The 12,484-nt window shown below is 33.1% G+C and overlaps 5 protein-coding genes and 1 non-coding gene across 6 annotated transcripts; 4 read left to right on the top strand and 2 right to left on the bottom strand.

Moving 5' to 3' along the window:
* Window positions 1–401: 401 nt before the first annotated feature.
* Window positions 402–848, top strand: NAEGRDRAFT_76322 (uncharacterized protein; the record flags this gene model as incomplete). Its single annotated transcript, XM_002668716.1, has 1 exon — window positions 402–848. The coding sequence occupies one exon, from the start codon at window positions 402–404 to the stop codon at window positions 846–848; it is 447 nt and encodes a 148-aa protein (XP_002668762.1).
* A 357-nt stretch (window positions 849–1,205) lies between these two features.
* On the top strand, window positions 1,206–1,610 carry NAEGRDRAFT_76321 (uncharacterized protein; the record flags this gene model as incomplete). The annotated part of the gene is made up of 1 exon (XM_002668715.1): window positions 1,206–1,610. One exon carries the CDS (start codon window positions 1,206–1,208, stop codon window positions 1,608–1,610), a length of 405 nt encoding a protein of 134 aa, XP_002668761.1.
* Window positions 1,611–2,005: 395 nt separating this feature from the next.
* Window positions 2,006–2,449, top strand: NAEGRDRAFT_76320 (uncharacterized protein; the record flags this gene model as incomplete). Its single annotated transcript, XM_002668714.1, has 1 exon — window positions 2,006–2,449. One exon carries the CDS (start codon window positions 2,006–2,008, stop codon window positions 2,447–2,449), a length of 444 nt encoding a protein of 147 aa, XP_002668760.1.
* Window positions 2,450–4,833: 2,384 nt separating this feature from the next.
* Window positions 4,834–5,292, top strand: NAEGRDRAFT_76319 (uncharacterized protein; the record flags this gene model as incomplete). The annotated part of the gene is made up of 1 exon (XM_002668713.1): window positions 4,834–5,292. The coding sequence occupies one exon, from the start codon at window positions 4,834–4,836 to the stop codon at window positions 5,290–5,292; it is 459 nt and encodes a 152-aa protein (XP_002668759.1).
* Window positions 5,293–6,893: 1,601 nt separating this feature from the next.
* NAEGRDRAFT_60066 (uncharacterized protein) lies at window positions 6,894–12,332 on the bottom strand (the record flags this gene model as incomplete). Its single annotated transcript, XM_002668711.1, has 2 exons — window positions 6,894–10,206; window positions 10,924–12,332. The coding sequence occupies 2 exons, from the start codon at window positions 12,330–12,332 to the stop codon at window positions 6,906–6,908; spliced, it is 4,710 nt and encodes a 1,569-aa protein (XP_002668757.1). The 3' UTR covers window positions 6,894–6,905.
* NAEGRDRAFT_t855 lies at window positions 10,637–10,717 on the bottom strand. The gene has a single exon. It is a non-coding gene; the product is annotated as a tRNA-Ser (tRNA).
* Window positions 12,333–12,484: the final 152 nt, after the last annotated feature.

Genomic DNA, 12,484 nt, shown 5'->3' with positions numbered 1-12,484 from the left:
GACGGATAATAGAGCTGCTAGATACAATCAGCTGTGGATTCCATTGCATTCAATTACACCACAACCAACAAGAATCACAGCATGCTGAAGATTAGCTGAAGATTAGTCAGCTAAATGTTTATGAAACACTTCTATTTCATCATGCTGAACAGTCTATATTCGAAAGATTGAAAACAATGTGGACTCCATATAGAACAAAAGTGCATTATAACGACTTTTAAAGGCAATATCCTCAAGAGAAACGGGTAAGATTAAAACTAATCTTTACAATTTCATAACAGTTAGGAAATCAATGACCAAATTTGAGGTTTCATAGTTTCGGTCTGCATTACATTTCCACGAAACTAATCCTCAGCTAAAGCGCTGTGAGGAGATGTAATTCAATAAAAAATTAAACAACAATGCCAAGTGGTCAAAACCAGAAGAAAGGTTCGAAACAATTTTCGATAATAGACGAAACAGTAAAGACCACAGACAAGATTATCAAGAGGAAACCAAAAAGTAAATATCCAGGATTGAGAAAGCAATTACAGAATGATGAAATTTTAAAGAATTACTTTGTTTTTGATAATAGGAAGGATCAATTGACAACCTTTCGAATAGATAAAGAGTTTAAAATCGGAAATAGTGTGGTAACTCAACATGTTAGACTAGTTGGAGAATCGAATAGAATTGAGGAGAGAAATCAAGAAAATAGACAAGATGAAATGAATACACATGCTGTGGATCATCAGCATTTCACAGTTTCGAATACAAATCAACAAATGGATAATTCTACCTATCAACAAGAAATGATCTTTCTCCTTCAACTGTACAGCTTACTCTTACAATACCAACAAGAATACTAACATTCACCAATAAACAATTATTCGAAACTAAGTTTCCACCCACTCAATTTCTCAAACCAGATTTTTAACCATAGGCATGAAAATACCAATCCGGCCAAGAGCTATCATCTCCTTTGAAACACTCCATTTAGATTTCATTTCCAACTGTTTTTGGAACACTTACTTGCCTTTTCAATCGTATTGTAATGTAACGGCAGTAAACAGCTGCATTACATGAATTGCTCCTTCGAGAAAGCATTTCAAAGAATGTGTTGATATCTTAAAGTGGACATGAATCTCCCCCATTAAAAAGAGACTTTATGGATTGCCTTTTTAATGAAAACGTGTTTCATGTAATTTTCTTTTCAAAAAACAAAAATGACACTAATCAATACAGCATCTACATCTTCCTACAAGATTAATAATTATCACACATTCTCTATGGTGGAATTCTCGCCACCACGAAAGGACAGTAATGGCGGAGAAGAAATAATGAAAAGAGGGAGAGGAAGACCAAAGAAAGGGGATTCGTCTAATAATTATTCTTCTAATAGAATGATAGTGACCAAGACTGAGACTCTTGAAAAGTGGAAGGTCAGCAACAAGAAGGGAATAACAAAGAAACCTCCAAAACGAAAAAAAGAAAAGAAAGTATTAGAAACTAAACCTGAAACATTGCAAACTAATCAAAATAGCTCACAATTAATGAATAAGTCAAATTTTAATAGAAACCATACACGAGTGGTAAGAACTTCAATATCAATAAAAGAATTATTAAACTGAAAAAACTTTCGTCTCCTTTCTATTGTACTGATGTGCTGAACCTTGAATAATAATTTGAAAAACTGGTTAATAAACAAGAATCAAAATTGGAATTTTAATGGTCTTGAATAGAACAATGAAAATTAACTTTAGTTTCGAATAAAGTCATGGTACCACAAACGAACTCATGTCAAACACTTCATTGTATACATACACTTACCCTCACACATGTCAAACACTTCAATTTGATGTATGTGTTCTGAAAAGGACAAAATTAATTGCCAAATGCAACTCAAAAATCTCAAATTCTCAGATTAGAAGTTACAAATTATAATTGTTCATGCTTCACTTACATACACGAGATCTTGTAACTGATGACAGGTCTCTACAGATTAAAATAAAAAAAGCTCAAAGAGATGAATAATTCGAATATTAGAAAGAAGGAGAAAGTTATAAAGTTTATGGACGAAACTTGTAAAACATTGAATAGAATACATAAGAAGAAGGAAAAGATATCTGCCAAACATGAATTGAGAAAACAGTTGTGTAATCATGATTTATTAAAGAATTACTTTGTTTTGAACCCTGAAAAGGACGAAACTGTTGTCTTTCGAATTGAAAACACACCATTAGAAAATGAGCAAGTAATTGTGACTAAACACTCAATGGTCACTAACGTCCAATCAACTCATCACCATGAACCAAATCCACCAGTATCTGAAACCATTCGAAATGATCCACAACCAGACGAAATTATAAACACCATCCACAACCAACAAGAAATGAACCAATTCCTTCTACAATTGTGTTGTGCACTCATTCACCAACAAGAAGGGCAAAAAAGAAATTGCTTTCAATAAATCTGCAAGTTGGAGATTTGTAAATTTTCTCTCATTAATCCATCACTTTCGGCTAGTCAATTACGCGAAGAATGCAGATTTAGGCAAACTAATCTTGAAAAAACCACTGTTACAAATTCATTAGATCGTTTAAAAGCAATTTGCCTGCTTAAAATGAGTCATTTCACTGCTTTTGGTGAAATTGAAATATTAACAAGTGTGTGGAGGTTACAACATGTAGACTTCCAATACGTTCAAACAAAAAAGAAATAACAACATGCTTACCATGTGTGCTTACATGTAGCACCGGAATAATGTTGTTAGAAGAAAGTTAATAGTGGTGGTTTCGAAAGAGATATAGCATGCTTCAATTGTTATCATAATTGTTAAATTGCTGAACATGCACACAACAGCTACATGTACATGTGTGTCAAAAAAAGGTGTGGCCATGTAACATTTTAATACCACAATCAAATAGATTGAATCTAGAGGATCAACAATCAACAGCTAGTAGTGAGTACATGTATTGTCAACCAGACCGAATCAGTCTGTCACATCAAAACTGGCAAGAATTTACATCAATTCATCAACAAACACAATTTTAATGTGCGATAATTGTAAATGAAAGCAGTAATAATTATATGTGGAATTGAAGAGTATTAAAAATAACTCAGAACTTTGTTCAACAATGTGTTTCAACACATGTAGTGAGTGATAGTGGAAAACTTTTTCTGAAAAACTATTCAGTGAAATATAACAAAGTTAAATAGGATACTCATCATTTCTGAAATAGATCATTTTCGAATAATTACAAATCAACAAATGGTAAATTTCGACTGTAAAGTCTATAAATGAATTCTCCTTTTTTACATGATAAAAGTGTTTTTGGAAAATGTGGATTGCCTATTTAATGAAGAGTAATGGAGAAAATAGAGGTCTGCAACGAAGAGCTTCTACGAGAAATAAACAAAAAAGAAATAAACTAAATTTAACATGTTTCGTTTTTATTCAACCTTATCTTCCTCTCATGACACATGTCAGGTGCCTTAATTTTGATATCTGTCAACTATACAACTCTTTCTGTTGGAAATTTCTTGATAGAAAGTGGTGCTCCTTGCTGACTTGTTTACAGGTTCAGAAGCAAAAATCTCAAATTACGTGATCAAATAAAATACCAAAAAGATTCCATGATGAATAATTCGAATAATGGAAAGAATCCGAAACTAATGTTCACAGACGAAACTAGTAAAACATTGAATAGAATAAACAAGAAGAAAGTAAAGTCTGCCAAGCACGAACTCAGGAAACAATTATGCAATGATGAATTATTGAAGAATTACTTTGTTTTGGATAGAGAAAAAGACGAAACTTCAGTCTTTCGCATTGATGACATTAAATCATTCGAAAATGAGCAATTAATTGTTACTAAACAAGTCAGCTGCTCTCCACCAAAGATCAGCAACGTATCATATCAAAACCAAGAGCCAATTCCACTTATTCGAAATGATCCCCAACTAGACGAAACTTCAAACTCTCTCCACAACCAACAACAATTCAATCTATTCCTTCTGCAGTTATGTTGTGCACAATTAGAGCAAGGAGAAAACAGAAATAATTTTCAATAAATCTGTAAATTTGAGATTTCTTCAATCTCCACTTATCAGTTAATGCTCTTACCTTTACATCAATTATCAGTTGAAGCGCTATTGATCTGCTTTAGCAAAATTGAAGTGTGTTTATTGGAAAGGATGACAGTTGTTTGGCTTACATGCACGGAGGACGTGACTTTCGAATACTGTACGCATCACAAGAAACTTAGATCCTAGATATCCAACGAGCAAGTAAAATGATAACCAAAGGGTAGTAAATTTGTTTAATTACAAGGCAAATTACTTGTACGTCTAAGCAATTTTTAGATATTTTACGAAAATAATTAAGTGTGGATTAATATCATGGATGAATTGCTTTCTTTCTTTAATATCCGACTCTCATAGCTTGTGAGCTACTTGGTTAAGTTCATCATTCAGTGTTCCTTTCGTCGAATCTGATTGTTCTCACATTTGTAAATATTTAAATGTTGTGATATTGAGCTCCTACAATCTCATTTCCCTTAGGAAATTTGACAAATAAAGCTAATTCCTTTTAAAGTGCTTTCCCTCGAGTTCATGAAGCCAAAATTTGAAAGAGCCGCAATTGTCTCTTAATTCCATAATGAAATTGCAATTTTCCATATCGAATATCTCCTTTCGTTTTAAGTTTGTAAATGTGATTGTTTAAATGCAGCACATCTGATTGTCAATATCAAAAAGGACAATTTTGGCAGGTTCAGTTGATAAAGGCAAACTTTTGATCATGGAAACATGTGTGCTGGACATTGAATTAATATTAAATAAAATAACTCAAAGATGAATAATTCGAATAAGAAGACGAAACAAATAATGTTCAAGGACGAAACTTGTAAAACATTGAATAGAATTCAAAAGAAGGTCAAGATATCTGCCAAACACGAGTTGAGAAAACAATTGTGTAATGATGATTTATTGAAGAATTACTTTGTTTTGAACCCTGAAAAGGACGAAACTGTTGTCTTTCGAATTGATGGATCCAAATCATTCGAAAGTGAACAATTAATTGTGACTAAACACGTTACTACTTCTCCACCAAAGATCAACAACTTGCAATCAGCAAACTATAACCACGAGCAAAATCAATTATTCGAAACAAATATCATTCGAAATGAAACACAACAAATAGACGAAACTCCAAACACTATCCACAACCATCAGCAACAATTCGATTTATTTCTACTGCAATTGTGTTGTGCTCTTATGGATCAAGGACAAAACAGAAATTTCTTTCAATAAAAATCTCAGTTGAGTCGCAACTTTCGTCAACTCTCATGACTTTAATAAATGCGATTTAGAATGGGATCTTTTGTTTTGAGAACTTATCTTTTGAGTAATATCTCTGTTTTACCCATCTCGCTTCTTTAAGTGAAACTGAAACAGATTGTATTCGAAAGGATTCTCATCAAAATTCATTGGAAACTTCATTAAGCACACAGTTCCATATCGAGGTAGAAACAATACCACAACCACAACTATTTTCCAATCTCTGTCAAACTAAATGATTACAGCATATTAAGTGTGATTTTGTGCACAAGTGTACCTTTCAGAAGAATTATCATGATAATCAAGCAGGTGATGCTTCAATCATTAGCAAATTGTTAATATTCTAAAATGTAGGCAGAAAATGTTGAATTAATGTTCCAACAAGTTGAGTGGAAACCTTCTTATAATAACAAAGGTCAATCATGGAAATTTATACAAGAATTATTGCAGAAAAATCATTGCACCACTGCCACCAGTACTTTCCACATTCTTATTATTAGAAATGAAAGTGGTGAAACCGAAACGTGTACTTTCGAAAGTTTGCTCAACTTCATTAAGCACATACAGACCGAAAGAAACGAAACGAATCATCAGGTGCCTCAATAATTAGCAAGTATCAAACTTCTATTTTAGAAGAGTGCCATCATCAGAACAATAAAACGCATAATTTCATTCGTGCGACATTGCAATAATAATAATTAACTTTTACAACAGAAAACAGAACAGTATTAAAGTTAATGTTCAAAAATGGAACTTTTAACTTTTGATTGGTAGTATTAACCAAGAATTATTGTGGAAGAACTCATTGCACTATACAAGGCAACTTTGAATTGATGTGCAAAAACCTTAATTGACCGTCAATGTTCCCTTTTTGGATAATGCCATAACCATGCACTTTAAAAAATCTTACCATTGACCATTTTGAATGTGCTCACAACCAGACTTGTTCGATATTACCCTTGTGCATTAAGAATCGAACAGAAAGTTTGAAACTTTCCAACTAAAAAAAAACATGCCCCAATCTTATTCGAAACTCAATCAAAGAGATGTTTCTTTCATAGACGAAACATTGAGAACTTCCATGCGAATAGCCAAACGTGAAAACAAACTGAAAACTCAACGTTTAAGAAAGACTTTATTAAACGAAAGATTTTTGGATAATTATTTCGTATTTCATGTAGAGAAACATCAAGAGCCAACATCACAATTTAGAGTTTTATCAAAGAAGGATAGTTTAGCTAGTGTAATGAGCTTACCTGTCAAGATGCATGTCGAGACACATGTCAGTAATCCTAATATGCATGTTGATAGTGAATATTCGATTTTGGAAGAATTGAACAAAGCGAAAAATCAGCAAATGGAAAATGACATGCATGCGTCAACAATCACGCCATCAGATTATTGCCATTTCGTCCACTTTCCTCTAAGTAATTCTAATGCTACTGACATGCGATCAAATTCCACACAAATAACAGATTGTCAATTGTTAACAAATTTGCAAATTTACCAAAATATATTTCTATTACTCCTCCACTACTTTCCAAACATTACATTTCCATAACATGATATACTTTCGAATATAATTTTTATTCCTCAGAAGAAAGTTTCATTTCATTATCTGAATTGAAAATAAAAGTATTCAAAATATGAACACACTGTCTCAATTTCTGATCCAAAACATTCATCTCAAAATGATCATCTCCATCATTTTCACTAGTTTGCACTGTAAATTTTTGTTTAAATTTGGAAAGTCTTGAAAGAACTCTCGGAGATTTCTCACTTGGTTTTTGTAAATGATAATGGTATTTGAAGTTTGAGCTTTCTAACATGGCTTCGTGTTGGAAATTCTTTTCAAAATCTTCAGTTTTTGAGGTTGCTGAGGCAATTTTGTAGAGAGAATTGAATAAATGTTTCTTTCTGAGTTCTGGCAGAATTTCCAGACGATCCTTAATTCTCTTCTTAAAGTACAATGTGGAATTTCTCTCATAGAGTGGATTTTTAAAGAATTCTTCCTCGTCTTGGTTGCCACTGCTATTGGTGGAATCCTCTTCAATGAAATATTGGGTTACACATTGAGAATCCAATGGATTGGAATAGTGTGTAAAGTAAAATACAGAAAGATCTTGGAATACATCAATGGCTGCATAGGTCAAATTGGATAATAATGGATTGTAATAATGAGTAATGATGAATTGACCTAAAATATGAAGAGCATTAGATTCAATGAGTCTACACGCTGCCTTCTTATACTTGCAAAGTCTTTTGAGGAACATGATAAAGGAATAACATTTGAAAAGTCTGAAATTCAAATTGCCCTCACTGCTTTCCTCTGGATCATTGTTCTTCAAAATGGAAAAGTACTTGATAAATGTCAAGCAATATTCAATATAATTGGAAATTAATAAATAGTACATTCCAACATTGGTATCAATGACATAGTACAATAATTGCATGACCATGTAGAGCATTTTGTAATTCTTGTAAGTTTTGATATGATTCACGTTCAAAATAAATTCATTGAAAATGATATTGATCAAATTGGTGCTTTGTAAGAGAGCTAACAAGTAAACACTCATGTGGTGATGATGGAATTCATTGATGTGTGTTTGAGGATCACTGGAATCTTCGCCCTCTGATTGTTGAACTGAACTACTCTTCTTCAAATCATTCTTAATATTCATAATGATAGATGAGATGTGATGATACATTTCAGTGAAGGATGAATTTGCCTGAGAATTGTCAAAATTTCTCAAATAATAAAAGACATTCATATTGTACTTGAGAGCACTCTCAGTGAGAATGTGGTAATTATTATAGAGTTCATAGTAATCGTAGAGAATCAGTAACTTGTCAATGAATTTGTAATCGTTCAAACTTCTTTTTGCTACACTGTTATTGGAAATACTACTGTAGGAGAAACTGCCAGCAATTTTAGTTTTAAATCCTTCCAATTTTTCAACAATTGAAGAAATCATTGAATTATCAACGGAAACACTGACAATCTTGGCGTAGGCATCGTCATCTTCAATCATATTATTATTGACCTTATCTGTCATGATAACATTAATACTCTGTTTGAAATAATCAAAATAGTGACAAATTTGTAACAAGGTTTGAATGCTGTACATTCTAATTTCATAAAAATTGGCATCTGTCACACTCTCATTCAAAATGTTATCAAGAATCTTTTCAATAATGTCGTGGTGGTTTCTCAAGATGGCATATGTACCAATGTACAAGTTGCTAACCTTCATAATACAGTAATAACCAATTCTCTTGACATTTGGCATTGAATCTTCGGTCAAGAGTTTGATAGATGGAAGAAGAGACAATAATTGAATTTGACCTTTAACACTAATTGCCAATTGGGATAAAATACTGGCACTGTACTTTCTCCACTGATTATTATCATCAATTAACCACTTGTTATTCTTAATAGTTGTAAAAATACTTGAATTATCACTAACTGACAATAACAAGTCAATTTGATCAACATTACACAACATCTTATCCAAATCAAACAAGTATTTAAGCTTTTGCTTCTTGATAATCCTATCGTCCTGTAAATATTGCAATAATTGGAGAACAGATTCCGATTGTTTGTCATCACTCTTATCTCCACTACAGTGTGAACTTCTAAATGTTGAATATTGTTTGAAAGCATAGGTTCTAAACTTGGAGGATTCAGCAATGAACTGTCTTTGAATCTTTTTCAATTGACCTCCTGAAATATTCTTCAAAGCCACTTGTTGTTTTTGTGGATCGACACCTACATCAGACGGAACATTCTCAACTATATCAGTAAGCTTTCCCTTTGTCAATAATTCGGTAATAAACTTGAGATTGTGAGTTTTGAACTGATCACGAACCCATTGTTCACTCTTTCCATCTCTCACTCCACTAATGACATTTAACATGAATACTTTCTGATAGGCATTGAGCTTTTCAATTTGAACATCTTCGCTATCATTGGTATTGAGGAATGCCAAATCAGAACCACCGAAATGAGGTGGCATCTTTTCAGCAAGTTGAACTTTTCTAGAATTGACACTCAAACAAACATCCCACCATTGAGTTCTCTGATTTTTTCCTTGAGTTTCAAAGAGAGCATTCGTCGTACCAATGATATATTCTGGAATTTTAGAAGTTGCAGATAACACATCATCCATCTCTGAGAGTGGCACATATGGATGTACACGATTGACATTATATTGGAATGGATAAATCAAGAGAGGAAGAGTGAGACAGATCTGTGAAACCAACTTGGCAGGTGAACCAATTACCATAATTCTCTTATCCAACAATAGAGCATTCCAACAAACAAGCATTGTTTCCAATCCAAAATATTGAACTAATTGTACAAGAGAAGTTCCATGTGTAAATGCAATTGGTGTGAATGGATCAATCTGACGTGGAATATTCAAAGTAATAGTATCAGTATTTGGGAATAATTTCAATTGTAACATGTTACAATTTCTGCACTCGTTATAAAACTCTTTCAAAGTATCATTAATCTGATCATGAACTTGATTCAAAAGATTTAAATCCGTTTCGTTTAATTCTTCACCTGGTTGTTTCTTAGTAGCTGTAGCATTAACCTGTAAGTGAATATTATCCAAATCCAAAATTCTATTCAATGCCAATCTCAATAAATTCTCATAAACAGTAAATAATGGTTTTGATGAAAATAAAATAATTGACTTTTGAATGGCACCTCTCTTGACACGTTCATCCTTCTTATTTCTAAATAAACAATGAGCATACATTGGTTTATCCACATAGGGTTCAATAAATTCCATTACTTGTTGTGTATTATTAACAACTGAACTATTCTCACTATTCGAAACACTAGAAACATTGTTAGAAGAAGCACCCGATTTCAAATAACTATACAGAGAAGAACTCACAACATTTGAAGGAATTACCAGATAGGTAGCATCCTCTTCAAAATAGTGAGCACCATCCGGAAGACAATAATCTCCCAAATGAGATGTGAAAGTGTTTAGAATAGTTCTTCGTTCGGGTGGATACACATGTGAAAGTGTGTTTCCTTTGAGTAAATCAAATTCTGCTATACACACACAGAAAATATCCATAATTATGCTGATGACGAATAGTTTCGAATAAATTAATTATTAAATTTTAATTGTGATGATGTGTTGAGAAGTTAATGTGAAAAAGATTAAAGAAGTGATGAGGTGGAAGGTCTGTTGTGAGTTCTTTTGTTTTTTTGTAAATTGTGCCATTATTTAGTGTGATGACTTGACCCGCAGCTACTTGAAAGTTGATTGGAGATAAAAATGCAAGCATGAAAAAACGTTGAGGATGGGATTCGAACCCACGCGGATTACTCCACCAACTTAGCAGGCTGGCGCCTTAACCACTCGGCCACCTCAACTTGATATCCAATATATTAATATGATTATTAAATAATGAATGTGGGGAAAATCTTCAGAATTAAGGGAACTTGGTAGCATTCCAAATGACATGAAGAAAGGTGTTCAAATGATTCAATTTGATGTCACAACTTTATTCGATTGTACTCTATGAATCATGTCTTGGAAAAAAGGTGAATCAGTAAAATTTTCGAAACGAAACACTAACATGCTCGATATGATATCTTGTAAAATATCATCAAAAAGTGTTTCATCAGAGCATTTCTCTTCAATGGCTGAGAATAATTTCCTTAATAACTTTCCACTTGTTTTGATTTGAAACATGGAGGTATCTTTCAAAAAGTTATCAATTATGTATTCGGCCTTTTGTTTGCATTCTTGAATTTTCAAATCCAATGCTGAGCTAGGTGAATTGTGTGCAAGAATATTCTCCATTTGATATTCGAATGATGGGCTGGCAGGTGATCTTCTCTGACACAACATTCTGAACATTTTAACTTGCTCATAAAAGATAACTGGCTCCAAACAATATTGATTGGATAGGAAGGCCTTGAAGAATGTTCTCATGGTTGCATTTTCCAAGACATTTTTCAATGAGAATTCATCCTCTTCATTGTTTTTAAAACTAGTACTGAAATTAGATCCTCTAGGTGTGAGTGGAAGGGATGATAATTCAGGTTGTTGTTTTCTCTTCTCTCTCAATTCCTCAAATACCATCTTCATGTTTGGGAATAGCTTTAAAAGTCTTGGAAGAAAGTCTTCTGGAGATGAACTATCTGAATATAAATGATCTTCTTTCAAGTGGAACAAGAAAACACCATAATCTGGTCTTGCATTCAAAATATCAGATGAATAGCTGCTTGTTACTTGTCCCTTATGTACAATATACATGCCAAATGATGAAAGCATGTCCATACCTTTGATTTCATGAGCTGAAGGCAAGAAGAATTTCTTCTTTTTCTGTACCATTAACTTGATCATGCTTGGCATTACTTTGGCATGTTTTAGGAGGGAAGCTTTCTTGACAGAGAATTCCTTCTTCATTTCCTTGGTTATCCTACAATGCAATAATTGAGTATTCGAAAGGTATTCTGAAAACTTGGAAATATCTTCTTGATGACAAACTACTGGAACAATATTTAACAATAAAAAGCTTGACAGATATCTCTGTAAGTCATCAATGACATTCTGACAAATTGGACAACCAAACCATTTGATAAATACTAACAATACACGATGCTTTTCACTGAGTTGTAATACTGAGTGTTTACCACCTGGATAAACAATCATTGTGTCCAACAATTCCATACTCACACTCAGCATACTTGCTTCTGTAGTTGAGTAGAATGAATCAGTATTGGTTGAGGAGGTGCTACTAGATGTAGTGGAACATGTATCACAATTAGTTGTGGATGAATTGAGAGAGCGTCTATTATGTTCATTGTTGAGGCGAGATGTGGAATTGGTTGTTTGCAAAGATAACCTCTTGCTTGGTAATTTGGATGTGGATTTGGATTGCATATTGTTGTGTTGTTTTTTAGAAGTTGTGAGGCAATAATGTCGTTTTAAACTGTAAGACAGTCGTTGTTTTGGATTGTCATGGTGTGTTGGTTGCATCCTATTATATAATCAAATGCCTTGTATCCGCATTCTTGAGTAAGGATAAACATTAAAAGGTGAGTTGTGCTGATAACATTTCTGTATACCGATATCACCATTTATAAGTTGTGGTTCTTAGGATCCTGTTTTGTAAAATGTGGTTGGCATTA

The sequence above is a fragment of the Naegleria gruberi genome, assembly GCF_000004985.1.
Source record: "Naegleria gruberi genomic scaffold NAEGRscaffold_114, whole genome shotgun sequence".
Taxonomy (NCBI): Eukaryota; Heterolobosea; class Eutetramitea; order Acrasida; family Naegleriidae; genus Naegleria; species Naegleria gruberi.
This window is presented reverse-complemented; position numbering and strand designations above follow the sequence as displayed.